Raw genomic sequence first — 17,309 nt, 5'->3', positions numbered from 1 at the left:
ATTTTTCAATCACTCCAAAAATGTCTTATTAACAAACTATAGTTTTGGCAAGTCGGTTAGGACATCTACTTTGTGCATAACACATGTCATTTTTCCAACAATTGTTTACAGACAGATTATTTCACTTATAATTCACTGTATCACAATTCCAGTGGGTCAGAAGTTTACATACTGTTGACTGTGCCTTTAAAAAGCTTGGAAAGTTACAGAAAATTATGTCATGGCTTTAGTAGGTTCTGATAGGCTAATTGACATAATTTGAGACAATTGGAGGTGTACCTGTGGATGTATTTCAAGACATTCCTCAAACAGTGCCTCTTTGCTTGACATTGTGGGAAAATCAAAAGAAATCAAGACCTCAGAATTTTTGGGGGGAGACCTCCATATGTCTGGTTCATCCTTGGGAGAAATTTCCAAACGCCTGAAGGTACCATGTTATTCTGTACAAACAATAGTACGCAAGTATAAACACCATGGGACCACGCAGCCGTCAAACCACTCAGGAAAGAGACACGTTCTGTCTCCTAGAGACGAACGTACTTTGGTACAACAGCAAAGAACCTTGTGAAGATGCTGGAGGAAACAGGTACAAAAGCAACTATATCCACAGTAAAACGAGTCCTATATCGGCATAACCTGAAAGGCCGCTCAGCAAGGAAGAGGCCACTTCTCCAAAACCGCCATGAAAAAGCCAGACTATGGTTTGCAACTGGACATGGGAACACAGATCGTACGTTTTGGAGAAATGTCCTTGTCCGATGAAACAAAAATAGAACTGCTTATCCATAATGACCATCGTTATGTTTGGAGGAAAAAGGGAAGGCTTGCAAGCCAATGAACACCACCCCAACCGTGAAGCACGGGGGGTGGCAGCATCATGTTGTGGGGGTGCTTTGCTGCAGGAGGGACTGGGGCACTTCACAAAATAGACGGCATCATGAGGGAGTAAAATTATGTGGCTATATTGAAGCAACATCTTAAGACATCAGTCAGGAATTTAAAGCTTGGTCGCAAATGGGTCTTCCAAATGGACAATGGCCCCAAGCATACTTCCAAAGTTGTGGCAAAATTGCTTAAGGACAACGAAGTCAAGGTATTGGAGTGGACATCACAAAGCCCTGACCTCAAATCTATAGAAAAAGTGTGGGCAGAACTGAAAAAGTATGTGCAAGCAAGGAGGCCTATAAACCTGACTCAGTTACACCAGCTCTGTCAGGAGGAATGGGCCAAAATTCACCCAACTTATTGTGAGAAGCTTGTGGAAGACTACCCGAAACGTTTGACCCAAGTTAAACAATTTAAAGGCAATGCTACCAAATACTAATTGCATGTATGTAAACGTCTGACCCACTGGGAATGTGATGAAATAAATAAAAGCTCAAATCATTCTCTACTATGATTCTGACATTTCACATTCTTAAAATAAAATGGTGATCCTAACTGACCTAAGACAGGGCATTTTTACTAGGATTAATTGTCTGGAAAACTGAATTTAAATGTATTTGTCTAAGGTGTATGTAAACTTCCGACTTCAACTGTATATCTACTGTATATAGCGCATCTATAATTTGGTCCCTGGTGGACCACAAGGTTGTCTGGTTTGAGTTTCCCACCGAACTCCATCCTCCATTTCCATCAGGGAAAGGGGTACCCAGAGGAAAGACAAACAGCCAACTCCCTATAGCAAAGTCTGTATCAAAGGTTCTTAAACTCTGTTTGGATTTGTAGGCCTAATGAGACCTAACTGTGCATTTATCCCCTGGTCGGGAATCAATCGTCCAAACCATTCCCTCCCAATCCATTAGCCTTTAATTTTCTACTCAAACAAGCCCAGAAAGTTTGACTGTAATCCACAAACTAGTGAAATAAAGTTGCACGAAGACCCTGGGGGCATATACTGTTGGAAAACATAGATAAGGGGATTGCAAGGAGAATTGTCAAGATCGACATTTCAACTGCAAGGCCTTTTACAAGTCAAGACTTGTTGACAAGCCTCAGTGTCAACAATGGAAAGACTGCCCTCAATCCCACTTTCTTAATTTTTGGTATAAAAATCAACAGAGATGCATGCATGTATAGGCTCCACATAAAAATACAATCTGACCCAAATTGCTTCTCAGAGGGACTCCTGGAACTCCCTTGTGCTTATTTTTGTGAACAAGTAGCAGGGTTTGGCAAACTGATCCCCTGATCAGAGTAGGCCAGCAGGTCGTAGTGACTAAGAGGCATGTGGATGTTTACACAGGTTTATGCTAGTAACCAGGGCTGCAAGCCGTTTCACCTTCTGCCTCAGCCGTCTCATATGCTGTTTCCTAGCCAAACAAGAATCTAAAACAATCAAGGATTTGGCGCAAGTCAAAAGACTGGCACCCATGCTTAATCTCGGCCGCTGCTGCCTGGATCACAACTGGATGGCCTATGCACCCAGCAGGGCCTGATCTGTACAGTGTGGTGACTTTAGCATTAGCAGAGATAGTTAACCTACAGACATCTCAAAACTATTAGCATAGCAGACAAACAGGCATATACAGTGCATTTGGAAAGTATTCAGACCCCAATACTTTTTCCAAATTTTGTTACATAACAGCCTTATTCTATAATGAATGCATCAATCTACCCACAAGAGTTCCATAGAGGAACTCTGAAGCTCTGTCAGAGTGACCATTGGGTTCTTGGTCACCTCCCTGACCATGGCCCATCTTGCTGAGGAGTGGCTTCTGTCTGACAACTCTACCATAAAGGCCTGATTGGTGGAGTGCTGCAGAGATGGTTGTCCTTCTGTAAGGTTCTCCCATCGCCACAGAGTGACCATCGGCTTCTTGGTCACCTCCCTGACCAAGGCCCTTCTCCCCCGATTGCTCAGTTTGCCCGGGTGGCCAGTTCTAGGAAGAGTCTTGGTGGTTCTCAACGTCTTCCATTTAAGAATGATTGAGGCCACTGTGTTCTTGGAGACCTTCAATGCTGCAGACATTTTTTGGTACCCTTCCCCTCGATACAATCCTGTCTCAGAGCTTTACAGACAATTCCTTCAAGCTCATGGCTTGGTTTTTTCTCTGACATGCACTGCCAACTGAGTGTCTTTCCAAATCATATCCAATCAATGCAATTTACCACAGGTGGACTCCAAGCTGTAGAAAGATCTCAAGGATGATCAATGATCAAGGATGATCATTTTCAAAAATGTATGAAAACCTGTTTACGCTTTGTCATTATGGGGTATTGTGTGTAGATTGCTGAGGATTTGTATTAATTTAATCCATTTTTAGAAAAAGGCTATAATGTAACAAAATGTGTAAAAAGTCAAGAGGTCTGAATACTGTGGTGGACTGAACGTGATTTAATCATTTTGGCTGCTGTTGAAGGGGAGCAGAATTTCTTTCTCATTTATTCTCCGTCGCTAAAGAAAAGTTGTACAGACAATAGAGGGTGAATATAAATAAACATCTAAACAAAAAGGCATCTTGGGAAAATGTTTGTTGCTTTAAGTACTACGGCGGTAACAAAGCTCAATTACGGGAGAGGGGGGTTAAATGATGTAACCTCCTGGTTAGAGTTACGGGCCATACGGTACATCCAATATGCCTACCATTCCACCACTCTACTAGTTGGCAAGGTGTCTCACCTCCTGGTTGTACTCGCTGGCCATCTGTGTGAGGAGAGAGGAGAAGAAACTAGCGTTCTGCAGCAGGACTCTTCCCATGATGCCCAGGTAGGTGGACATCACCACCGGGTACCGCTACAAACACACACACAAGAAAGAACAGGGTTAATGCTGAAAACACCGATGTGGAGAGGAGCATGTACGTATTACTGTCAATGAATAAGTACAGTATATGCCAAGGTAACTGATGAAAGCATAAAACCTTGAGCGCTTTCAGAACAAACCAGTCAAGGTAATTGTATGAGTTTGACATACAGTAGTGCTGAGCAATTAGCGGTTTTTGAGGTTGGTTCGTTTTCGATTATTAAAAAATCATCAAGGATTTCAGTTTCGATATATTTAAAAACAAAAAACATTAAATTGATTATGCATTTTGTCAGTTGAATGCTGTAAAACAGAAAACAATTAATAAAAGCCCCATAATGGTAGTGACTGTCCATTACCACTCAAATTATTAACTATAATTTATTCACATTACTTCACTAAAAATATTTCAGTTGTGTGAATTACTTTTGTTTGATTTGATTTAATTGAATTCCAAGTCATCATCTCTATAGAGCTGCTGCCTATGCTGTCTGACAAAATCACTTTTTCAGTAGATCTTCAAATTAAATAAGGCATACTTTTATGACTGCTGAATATCAAATATCAATTGCTTATATCATGTATTTTCAGGTAGAGAAACCTCTGATCTCTATCCCTCTCGATTGCGAGAGAAACTGTACATTGAGTTCAAAGAAAAAAACGGAACGAAATGGAATTGTAATAATTAAACTGACGTTGGTCAATTATGTTCCTTTAAACCAAAAACATACACAGTGTACAAAACATCAAGAACACCTTCCTAATATTGAGCTGCACCCTCCTTTTGCCCTCAGAACAGCCTGAACTCGTCAGGGCATGGACTTTAAAAGGTGTCGAAAGCGCACAGGGATTCTGGCCCATGTTGACTCCAATGCTTCCAGAGTTGTGTCAAGTTGACTGGATGTCCTTTGGGTGGCGGACCATTCTTAATACACATAACACATAGGAAAAAGTTGAGCGTGAAAAACCCAGTAGAGTTGCTGTTCTTCACATAAACCGGAGGCACCTGGAACCTACTACCAATACCCCGTTCAAAGGCAATTAAATATTTTGCCTTGCCCATTCAGCCTCTGAATGACACATACACAATCCATGTCTCAAGGGTTCAAAATCCTTTAAACCTATTTCCACCCCTTCCTCTACACTGATTGAAGTAGCTTTCAACCTGAAATCACCTGATCAGTCTGTCATGGAAAGAGTATAATGTTTTATACACGCTAAATGGCTTATACTGTCATTCAATTTAGTCCTTTAGTATTCGACAGGGAACGACATAAGGGGAACCCATAGTGAGTGAGTGAGTGAGAGACTAAAGGTTCCTATGGAAGGTTCTGACAGGTAGCCATAGCAGTTAAAGCAGAGCTCTCATAAGATAGAGAAAAAGAGAAAGAGAGAGAGACAGACTAAGGTTGCAAAAATGCGGGTAACTTTCCCCAAATCGCCAACCAGGATTTCTGGAAAACCCGTGAATTTTTGGAAAGCTACTGGAATTTAGCTACCCTGGTTGCACCAAAGCCCAGCTCCAGAACAGGTACAAAGCATTAACAGGTAGCTCACCTCTCCATCCACGATCCCTCTGAAGACAGAAGGCAGCAGGGGCTGGAACATGTGGGCTCCTAACACGGGGCTAACCTTCAGAGCTACTTCTACCACCTACAGAGAGAGAGAAAAGAGACAGCTATTAGTCGACTATAACGCGATGCGGCTTGGTTGGTTGATCACTCATTGTCCTACTAGAACGGCTCCTCCCTCTCGTGCTTTATCAGCTCAGTTTAATAAGGTAGCTAAAAAAGTACTTTTCTGCTTATTTCCTCACTCATATCGGACCGGGTGTGGCCCTGACAAGGTCTATACAGAAAGGGTCTTGTTGACCTCTGGTCCGTTTGGAAAAGTTATGTATATTTAAAAAACAAACATTTTATACATATCGGTCTGGGTGGGAAAGCCCCAGGATAATTTCGGGAAAGGGTTCGACTTTTTGGACCTGTGAAAACCTCTATTTCCAGGTCCTGTGCCCGAAACTGTACTTCAACCCTAGAATGAACAGCCTGGAAGAGAACACCTACCCCAAGGTCTAAAACTAGCTAGTTAGCCTGTTGTGACTAGGGGGCAGTATTTTCATTTTTGGAAAAAAACGTTCCCGTAGTAAACAGAGGAAACTGCAGTTCTAAAATAAATTTTAAAAAGCGCAGACTTCTGCCTGAAGCCCATACACGCCACAGCGTACATGTTGGACCCCAAGTATGCAGGCAAGAGCATCCTGTCTGGTACAGAGATCAACAAGGCCTATGGTGTTATCACGACCGTGTCTCACCACCTTGGCCTAGATGAGGGCAAGGTTCTTGGCAGTCTGGCAAAGTACACTTCCAAGCAAGGGCTTTGGGATGGAGATGCAAAAAGGCAGTCGTGCTCATCTGTTAATTAAATTTCAACTCGTAATTTAATTGTTTTTAAAAATTTCTAGGCACGACAACACATTTTCCCCCTCAGGAGACTGAAAAGATTTGGCATGGGTCCCTAGATCCTCAAGAAGTTCTACAGCTACACCATTGAGAGCATCCAGACCGGTTGTATTACCGCCTGGTATGGCAACTGCTTGGCATCTGAACGTAAGGGGCTACAGAGGGTAGTGCGTACGACCCAGTACATCACTGGGGCCAAACTTCCTACCATCCAGGAACTATATCCTAGGCGGTATCAGAGGAAGGCCCCAAAAATTGTCGAAGACTCCAGTCACCCAATTCATAGACTGTTCTCTCTGCTACCGCACGGGCAAGTGGTACCGGATCTCCAAGTTTAAGACCAAAATGCTCCTTAACAGCTTCTACTCCCAAGCCATAAGAATGCTGAAAAATTAATCTATTGGACAATTTACATTGACCCCCCCTTTGTTTTTACACTGCTGCTACTTGCTGTTTATTATCTATGCATAGTCACTTTACCCCTACCTACATGTACACAATAACTCGACTAACCTGTACCCCCTCACATTGACTCGGTACCGGTACACCCTGTATATGTGACCCGATTCAGGATACTAAGCGTATGTCGCAAGTCACGACTTCACATGAGAACCATTTGAACGTAAATCAAAATGTGTTTTTTGGCAGAAATGCCTTGTCGGACATTCATGTGCCTTTATAACAAACGTGTATGCCGTATGTAAATACAAATGCAATTGTTATATTACGGGCCTTGTTGGTTAAACCACAGAAAAAGAACGCAACCTTCTCATTAGCCATGATTGGCTGTGATAATGAGTGGGCTGGACATGCCGAGAGAGGAGTTTGAATTGGTCTGCCATATTGAAGGTGTCTGTCTATTTGAGCTCATCAGTCTGTGTTGGTAATCTTGTTGAACACAGCTTTTTTTTAAATGTATTGTGTAGTGGAGCTGCATAAGTGTTGCTTTCCACTTTCTGGAAAATCAAGTTTTGAAATCAGTGGAATTAGAGTATAATAGCTAAAGAGATGGAGAAAACACCGGTCTCTGAATTACATCTTCAAACTAAGGGCAACTATGGTATGGCTTTCCTGACAGGAAGACACATCCATGATGCATGCAGGTAAGATAGTTAGCTACATTTTCAGATAGTACACATTTTTAATTTTGACAAAGTGGTTTCATTTCAAGCTAAAGTGTACTGTTAGTTAGCTGGCTGGCTCCCTAGCTGATGTTATTATTCGTATCCCAGAGACGTATTCATGCAGGGTAGTAACATGATTTGACACTGTGTTCATTGTTGTTTAATTAGCTAAAGTTAGCTGGCTGGCTCGTTAGCTAACGTTAAGTGACGTGTGTGATCTTAAACGTTGTTTACCTAGCTAGGTTCATTGTTTACCTGTCTTAAGCTAAAGTGTATTGTTAGTTGGTTTGCTCCATAACTGATATTATTTGTATTGCGGAGCTGATTGCTTTTCTAGTTAGAGCCTAATGTTAGCTAGCTAACATTGAACCTGGTTGTTTAGCTCCCAGCACTGTGGTATTGTTGGCACTGTGTTAATTGTTGTTTACCTAGCTAACATTAGCTGGCTGGCTTGCTAGCTAATGTTACGTGACGTGTGTGAACTTACGCTTTGTTTACCTATCTATGTTCATTGTTTACCTAGCTAGCTACCAATATGTCTTAAGCTAAAGTATAGTTAGCTAGCTAATGTTAGCTGGCTGGCTCCCTAGCTGACACTATTCGTATCCCAGAACCATTTGCTTTTCTAGATAGAGCCTAATGTTAGCTAGCTAACATTGAACCTGGTTGATTAGGTACCAGCACTGTGGCATTGTTAGCACTGTTCATTGTTGTTTAACTGGCTAACATTAGCTGGCTGGCTCGTTACATGACGCGTGTACAAAACCCGTTGAATATGGCCAGTGTCAGTAAACATCTGAAAAAAAGCGTAATGAAATTGTTGACAGCAGAGCTGGTTTCATGTTATCCATAGGTAAACAAATCATTGGCCAGAGCGTCAAGTGTGCACTCCGAGAGCAAAACGAGATCAGTGGGACTAAAGCTTAAGAGGGTGTGAACAAGTCGAAGTGGGAGGACAAAGAAGAGCTCTTCACGAGATACCAAAACATTCAAAGGCCATTTTCTCAAAAGTGAGTTTACAAGTTGATCAACTTTCAAAGCAGCATTACTTTCCTCAAATGCAGTGTATGATATAGCATTTGGTAGCTCTGAGTCTCTACTTTTATCCAATGTAAAAAATACAATTTCAAATTTTGCTACATAAGACCGAATCCAGGTGGTGAGTCACGTATATAGCTGTGTTACTTTTTATTTTTATTTTACTATTTTTACTTGAATGTACTTATTTTCTCAACCCTTTCTTGAACTGCATTGTTGGTTAAGGACTTGTAAGTAAGCATCTCACGGTAAGGTGAAGTATTCAACCCCTTTGTTATGGTTAGCCTAAATAAATGCAGGAGTAAACATTTGCTAAAGTCACATAATAAGTTGCATGGACTCACTTTGCGTGCAATAATAGTGTTTGCCATGATTTTTGAATGACTACCTCACATCTCTATCCCACACATAGAATGATCTGTAAGGTCCCCTCAGTAGAGCAGTGAATTTCAAAAAACAGATTCAACCACAAAGAACAGGGAGGTTTTCCAATGGCTCTCAAAGAAGGGCACCCATTGGTAGATGGTAAAAAAATAATACCAGACATTAAATATTCTTTTGAGCATGGTGAAGTTATTAATTACACCTTGTATGGTGGATTAACACACCCAGTCACTAGAAATACAGGCATCCTTTCCAACTCAGTTGCCGGAGAGGAAGGAAACTGCTCAGGGATTTCACCATGAGGCCAATGGTGACTTTAAAACAGTTACAAAACTGAATGACTGTGATAGGAGAAATCTGTTGATGTCAAAACATTGTATTTCCTACACAATACTACCTAACTGACAGAGTGAAAAGGAAGCATGTACAGAATGAAAATATTCCAAAACATGCATCCTGTTTGCAACTAGGCACTAAAGTAAAACAGCAAAAATGTTGGCAAAGAAATTAACTTTTTATCCTGAATACAAAGTGTTAGGTTTCAGGCTAATCCAGTACAACACATTACAGAGTACCATTCTTACCCAGAAATAATCACCACTGTTATTGCTTTCAAAAGTGATTCTAACATGGGTGTGAATACTTAAGTAAATGAGATATCTGTATTTCATTTTCAAAACATTTGAGTGTAGATGGGTGAGGAAAAAAAAACATACATTTAATTCATTCTGAATTCAGGCTGGAACAAAAATGTGGAATAAAGGGTATGAATACATTCTCGACCATCAAATTGCAATAAAATTGGTATATTGAATCGCAACACATAAAATAGTGAGAATCACAATACACATCGAATCAGCACATAAGTATCATGATAATATCATATTTTGAGGTCCCTGGCAATTCCCAGCCCTAGTTAACATAGGATAGTGGATAAACGATATGAATGAGTTTGTGTGTAAGTATGTGTTTGTTTTGTTTTGTGTGTGTGTGTGTGTGTGTGTGTGTGTGTGTGTGTGTGTGTGTGTGTGTGTGTGTGTGTGTGTGTGTGTGTGTGTGTGTGTGTGTGTGTGTGTGTGTGTGTGTGTGTGTGTGTGTGTGTGTGTGTGTGTGTGTGTGTGTGTGTGTGTGTGTGTGTTATGACATGAATAGCAGGGCATCTGATCTAAAGACTCCTCTCCTCTCCTCTGCCACAACACCATGATCAAAGACACAATCAGGACATAACCCCTGACCTCTCCACAGTTTAACATATTCTCAGAATTGTACTATTTCGATAGCCTCTCCCTCTAATACTTTTCAACATTTCACTTCGTTTGATCTTTCAACTTCAAACATTTGACACCACGATACAAAACAACTTAATGGAACATTTCAGCCAGGGCTCGACATTAACGCTGGTTTTCGTCTGAGACGAGTCAAAAAGCCTCATGTCCAAACCAATGCTGACATGAGGCACCAGAAAATGGAGCCAAACTTTAATTACATAAATATGGGCTAAACACCAGTCATGTTTGATAAATATAATGAAGGATAATTAACAATGTCTAAAGGCTTGATTCTGTCGACATACTAGAGGCAAGGTTAGTTCAGATCAAATGGTCACCCGAGAGTGCGCACAGCATAACACCCACATTGAATCTGAGCTGCGGCAGTCATTCTGACACTATTTAACCATAAACTTAATTGTTTAAAACATGGACTTCTGTAATTTTATGAAGCATGTCTTACCTCGTTTCAAAGTAACTTAGCCCAAAATACAACAACAAAATTATTTTCTAAACACTTCATACGCCATTGAAACCAACATTCTTCTCATATTCTATTGGTTTTCAAATCAACATAATTGTATTGCCCAGCAGCCAAAGGCATAATTCTAGTCATGCAAGTAACCCATGCTAGATGATGCATCTTTAGATCTCCCTCTCTTTCTTAGTTTCTAACAGATATTTTTCATCACTGTCACAGGAAACCGCTCATGTGCACGTTTGAGAATGGTGTATTCCAGGTCATGTCCTTTTTGAACCTTCACATGTAGCCTGCATTGTTGCACTTATAATATGTGACCTACCGGCTCGATTCATATTCACGTGAGGCCATGTACTAAAAAAAAAAAGACTAAAAGCTGGTTTATACTATGTGCTCAGAGTGCACTCTGGGCTTTCGTAAACTCGTTGTCAGATTGTCCATTTGTAAATTCAGAGCGTTTCGGGGCCCACATTGGACGCTTTGGCGGAGGAGTAAGGTCAGAACACTCGGATCAACCCAACAGCAGCAGTCAAGCAAACTGGCTAACGTTGGCTAGCTTGCTTGCTACTTCCAGACACAAATGAGGGAACCGCTCACCTGACCATTCTATTCGTCTTAGCAGCACTGGTTAGGCAGTTTATTTGTTATTCAGAGCGTTGGTTCTCCGCAACTGCGCTACTGGCAACAATTTAATTATGTTTTTTTGCTAACGTTTACTGACACCGGCCATATTCAACAGGTGTTGAGCGATCGTAAATTTGTCAGAACTAAAAAGTTATCAACATTAAGTTAAACAGTCAGATCTGTTGCATCAGCCTCATTGTTTTGTCACATTTAGTAATGTGCAGTGGTTGTATGAATTTAGGATCTGTCCCAGAATTGATTTTTGAACATTATTTTAGTGTCCAAGGAATGACAGGACACCCTTAATTCCCTGGAGGGAATTATTATATATAGACATAAAAAGTATTTGGTTGTAATGTTACAATATTTTATAGGCTATAAAGGGTGACCAACCATTCCTCCACGAGAGCCTTAAAGGGGAAGTTTTGTATATTGAGACAGACTTGAATATGCCAATGTTGCAGCGTGTAGCCTACATTTTTGTCTGATTCTCTATGGCAAAAAATAAAGATAATGCATTTGCTCTTGTAAAGTGGTTCATTGCATCATACAATTACGTAAAAATGGTGTTACACACCTTGTCTTTTGAAAGGGGGGGGGTGATTGGTGATGCAATCAACAGTGGATGGGTGGAGAAACCATCTAGATTGCTAGCTAACTGTTCCAAGTGAAACCGAATGGGAGCATTAACACCGTCAGGGTGGTCCCACTTGGGCAAACAGCCAGAACAGGGAAGAGCCTACCTGAATTTATCTAATAAATGCCCGTTTTTGTTTTCCATTGCAAAACATTCTGCTACGGTGTGAACTAATGAATAAAACAGAGGCTAGTGAGAACGGAGAGGGTGAAAATGTTCTCTGAGCTGAGTCTTCTTCACTCTGTTGTTCTGCTTCTGTCCTCAAATGGGATTAAATTCTTTAATAGGGATGATTCAGCAACACACATCGGTCCCTGTTTCAAATGTTTAAGATGCATCGGTCAAAAAATCTATTGAAAAGTTACGAATCATCGACTAACTGAAATGTTTTGCTCAAACATTCTGTATTTTCTGCTGACTTGCCCCACTAACACAGCAAGTACTTAGCTAGGCTGAAACACCTGCATTTTGGCTCTGCTTTACAATATATACATACAGTTGAAGTCGGAAGTTTACATACACCTTAGCCAAATAAATTTAAACTCAGTTATTCACAATTCCTGACATTTAATCCCCCGTCTTAGGTCAGTTAGGATCACCACTTTATTTTAAGAATGTGAAATGACAGAACAATAGTAGAGAATTATTTATTTCAGCTTTTATTTCTTTCATCACATTCCCAGTGGGTCAGACGTTTACATACACTCAATTAGTATTTGGTAGCATTGCCTTTAAATTGTTTAACTTGGGTCAAATGTTTTGGGTAGCCTTCCACAAGCTTCCCACAATAAGTTGGGTGAATTTTGGCCCATTCCTCCTGACAGAGCTGGTGTAACTGAGTAAGGTTTGTCGGCCTCCTTGCTCCCACACGCCTTTTCAGTTCTGCCCACACATTTTCTATAGGATTGACGGCCGGAGCATTGTGATGGCCACTCCAATACATTGACTTTGTTGTCCTTAAACCAGTTTGCCACAACTTTGGAAGTATGCTTGGGGTCATTGTCCATTCGGAAGACCCATTTGCGACGAAGCTTTAACTTCCTGACTGATGTCTTGAGATGAAGATGACCTTTTCTATATTTTGAATTTGGCGCTCTGCAATTTCACACAATGTTGTCAAGGTGGGTCACTAGCAGAACGCCTTCGCCAGAAAGGTTACAAGACATTTGTGGATTGGTTGAAAAACGAGTTTTAATGACTCCAACCTAAGTGTATGTAAACTTCCGACTTCAACTGTGTGTGTGTGTATAATATATATATAAATAAATAAATATTCATAAATATATATTATATCTATATAAATAAATATATATATATTATATACATACACACACCACATTGTAGAATATATATATTCTACAATGAGTATGTGTGTGTGTGTATAATATATATATAATACACATATTATTACACATACATTCTACACTATAGAATATACATACACATATATTCTACATTGTTACACACAATAATATATATAAATATATATATATATATATATATATATATATATATATATATATATACACACACACACACACACACACACACACACACACACACACACACACACACACACACACACACACACACACACACACACACACACACACACACACACACACACACACACACACACACACACACACACTCTACATTGTAAGCATGTGAGGACGCTAATGGGGCATGGACCAATAAAAATGTCCCCATTCCAGATGATGTAAAGGATTACAACAAGAGCATGGGAGGTGTGGATATGTCAGACGCGCTGATAGGCTACTACAATTTTCCTCACAAGACAATGAAATGGTAAAAGACATTGTTATATTACTTCATCGACATTGCTGTGGTGAATGCACAGCCAGCCTTCAGAGAGCTGCTCATCCAGGAGCTTGCCGACTACAGCACAGAGTCCACTGCAGCGCCTTCTGTCCCCTCTACTCCTGCCACCAGTGGTGTTCACCTGCCAAAATACGTAACTGCAGACCTGAATGTGCCTCAGGGCCAAAAAGTACAGCGGGGAGGAGTCGTTGTATTCGTTGCCACAAGAAATATCCCATCACCTGCACTACTTGTGCTGCTTCTCTCTGCTTCACAGCAAAAAGAGACTGCTATGGGACTTGGCATAAGCAGCACTTGGCATAAGCAGCACTATCTTGTGTAGAGGACTGTGGGTATTGTAAATACTCTAATTGTACATTTAAAAAAGTATTCACTTTGTGTGTGGTTAGTGGTGTGTGTACTTATGACATTAGATCAGTGTTGGCTGCTAACTTACCCTTATCTTAAATAGTTCACTTGTGTGTTGGGAGGCATTGGATCCGTGTTCTCGTTACATCTCATGTTAGTACCTTTTTATGTAGGGAAGCTAATGATTCATTATTTATTGTTATTTTCCTGGGTGTGTAAACCTAATTTTTGATTACCAAAGCATTTTATGTTCTCTATGGTTATGTACTTGAAAATGTACCAATTCGGCTACTTGGTATATTTGGGGAAACTCGTGAGGGACACTTCATACTAAATATTATGTAGCTCTCACTTTCTCGTGTTGCCCTGTTGTGAACAACATCTACATTATCCTATCTCAATGGCCTGTCTTTTGCATTTCAAATAAGAAAAAATATATATGTAGAAAACACTTTTTTTGTTTGTTTGAACTTTTAACAGATCTATTGTGTTATATTCTTCTACATTATTTTCACATCTACACAAACGTCAAAGTGCTTCTTTTCAAATAGTATCAATAATATGCATATTCTTGCTTCAGGTCCTGAGCTACAGGTAGTTCGATTTGGGTATGTCATTTTTGGCTGAAATTGAGATGAAGGGTCCTATCCAGAAGGTATAATAAGCTTTTTGATATGCCACACCTGTCAGGGGGATGGATTATCTTGGCAAAGGAGAAATGCTCACTCACAGGATGTAAACAGATTTGCGCCCAACATTTTCGAGAAATATGCTTTTTGTGTTTATGGAACATTTCTGGGATTTTTCATTTCAGCTCATGAAACCAACACTTGTTGTACATGTTGTGTTTATATTATTGTTCAGTGTACATACATGCATGCATGCATGCATGCATGCATGCATGCATACATACATACATACATGCATACATGCATGCATACATACATACATACATACATACATACATACATACATACATACATACATACATACATACATACATACATACATACATACATACATACATACATACATACATACATACATACATACATACATACATACACACTGAACAAAAATATAAACTCAACATGTAAAGTGTTGGTTCCATTATGAACACTTGCTCTTTCCATGTATACTGACCAGATGAATCCAGGTGAAAGCTATGATCCCTTATTGATGTCAATTGTTAAATCCACTTCAAATCAGTGTAGATGAAGGGGGGAGACAGGTTAAATAAGGATTTTTATGTCTTGAGACATGGATTGTGCATGTATGCCATTGAATGGACAAGACAAGATTGACGTGCCTCTGAACTGGGTATGGCAGTGGATGCAATGGTTTGAGTGTCAAGAACTGCAGCGCTGCTGGGTTTTTCACTCAACAGTTTCCTGTGTGTTTCAAGAATGGTCCACCACCCAAAATAAATCCAGCCAACCTCTACTGACTCCCCTTCCCGCATTCGGGAGCATAATCATCGCCTGACACAAATTAGCATAACGCAACGGACATAAATATCCCTAGAAAATATTCCTATTCATGAAAATCACAAATTAAATATATTGAGACACAGCTTAGCCTTTTGTTAATCACCCTGTCTTCTCAGATTTTCTAAATATGCTTTACAGCCAAAGCTAGACAAGCATTTGTGTAAGTTTATCGATAGCCTAGCATAGCATTTTGTCCAGCTAGCAGCAGGTAACTTGTTCACGGAAATCAGAAAATCAATCAAATTAAATCGTTTACCTTTGATGAGCTTCGGATGTTTTCACTCACGAGACTCCCAGTTAGATAGCAAATGTTCCTTTTTTCCAAAAATATTATTTTTGTAGGCGAAATAGCTCCGTTTGTTCTTCACGTTTGGCTGAGAAATCGCCCGGAAATTGCAGTCATGAAAACGGCGAAAAATATTCCAAATTAGCTCCGTAATATCGACAGGAACATGGCAAACGTTGTTATTCGATAATCTAATTATGCTATTCGATAATATATCCATCGGGGCAATTCGTTTTTCAGTAGGACCGATTGGAGTAATGGCTATCTCTGTATTTTACGCGAGAATCTCTCTGGGGCATCAGGTGACCACTTGCGCAATGTCGCCGCCTACGGCTATTCTTCAACATAAATGTGTAAAGCTACGTCACAATGCTGTAGACACCCCCGGGAATACGGAGAAAGTGTAATCTGGTTGATAGCCCATTCACTGCTCAATAGGGACTCATTGGAACGCAGCGCTTTCAAAACATGGGGCACTTCTGGATTGGATTTTTCTCAGGCAATCGCCTGCAACATCAGTGCTGTTATACTCACAAAAAATATTTTTACAGTTTTGGAAACGTTAGAGTGTTTTCTATCCTAAGCTGTCAATTATATGCATATTCTAGCATCTTGTCCTGACAAAATATCCCGTTTACTACGGGAATGTTTTTTCCCCAAAAATGAAAACACTGCCCCCGGGTCACAACAGGTTTTAACACAACTGGGAACATTGGAGTCAATATGGGCCAGCATCACTGTGGAATGCTTGACACCTTGTAGAGTCCGTGCCCAGATGAATTGAGGCTGTTATGAAGGCAAAAGGTGGTGCAACTCAATATTAATAAAAGTGTTCCTAATGTTTTGTACAATCAGTGTTTATCTGGTGCAGAGAGATGAGAAAATGAGTTTCTCAGACATGGAAATAAATGTGCTGAAAACATGTTGGGCTCACTATTTTAAAATAAAATGGGGAATAAACTATAGGATTAAAAATACCGGCGTTTTGGTCAGGTACAACTAGTGCTAACTAACGCTACCTAGAAGAAGAAAAAACAAAAAACAAAGAGTCAATAATCAATATAATATCAGCCAAAATAATATTGAGATATTATTATATATAGACTTTTCCCCCATCACTAATTCAGTCACGACAGATTTATTTCGGTTTACACGCAGAATCTTTCCACGAGGGATTACACAAACACACAACACAAATTCACACACAACCAGGTAATGGAATTCCAATATGGATCCTGCATGGCCAGCGTAATAATGCTCTTTCCTAGTATTTTCCAGGGGAGCTTAACTTCTAACAATAACATCATTTTTTTCATGTTGTCAGATCAAAACATGCCAGACAGACAATGAGGGAGGCATTTAAAAATCATAATGAAAAAAATATCCCATGCCATTTTAAAGATCCCTCATTGCGTTTGAAGTAGGAGAGAAATGACAGTTAGCAAGCTGACTTTAAAAAAATTTAAGCTTATGAATGACGATGTAGGTTGTCAACGTGGTAACGGCTGAGCGGCTGAGAGCTTTTCCAAAGAAATGAATTGAATGAATGCATGCAGCACTTTGTTTGGTGAGCAAGGTGG

At 40.1% G+C, this 17,309-nt stretch overlaps 1 protein-coding gene across 1 annotated transcript in view; it reads right to left on the bottom strand.

Annotated features, from left to right (window-relative positions):
* Nucleotides 1-17,309, bottom strand: part of ipo11 (importin 11) — a 245,623-nt gene that overhangs the window by 74,380 nt on the left and 153,934 nt on the right. The window contains exons 24-25 of the mRNA XM_046346795.1: nt 5,303-5,398; nt 3,623-3,736 (exon numbers count right to left, since the gene is read on the bottom strand). Coding sequence (XP_046202751.1) covers nt 3,623-3,736; nt 5,303-5,398 — 210 coding nt within the window. The remainder of the gene's footprint in view (nt 1-3,622; nt 3,737-5,302; nt 5,399-17,309) is intronic.

Source organism: Oncorhynchus gorbuscha, linkage group LG04 (genome assembly GCF_021184085.1).
Source record: "Oncorhynchus gorbuscha isolate QuinsamMale2020 ecotype Even-year linkage group LG04, OgorEven_v1.0, whole genome shotgun sequence".
NCBI lineage: Eukaryota > Metazoa > Chordata > Actinopteri > Salmoniformes > Salmonidae > Oncorhynchus > Oncorhynchus gorbuscha.
Note: the sequence above shows the minus strand (reverse complement) of the source record. Positions and strands in the feature narration are given on the sequence as shown.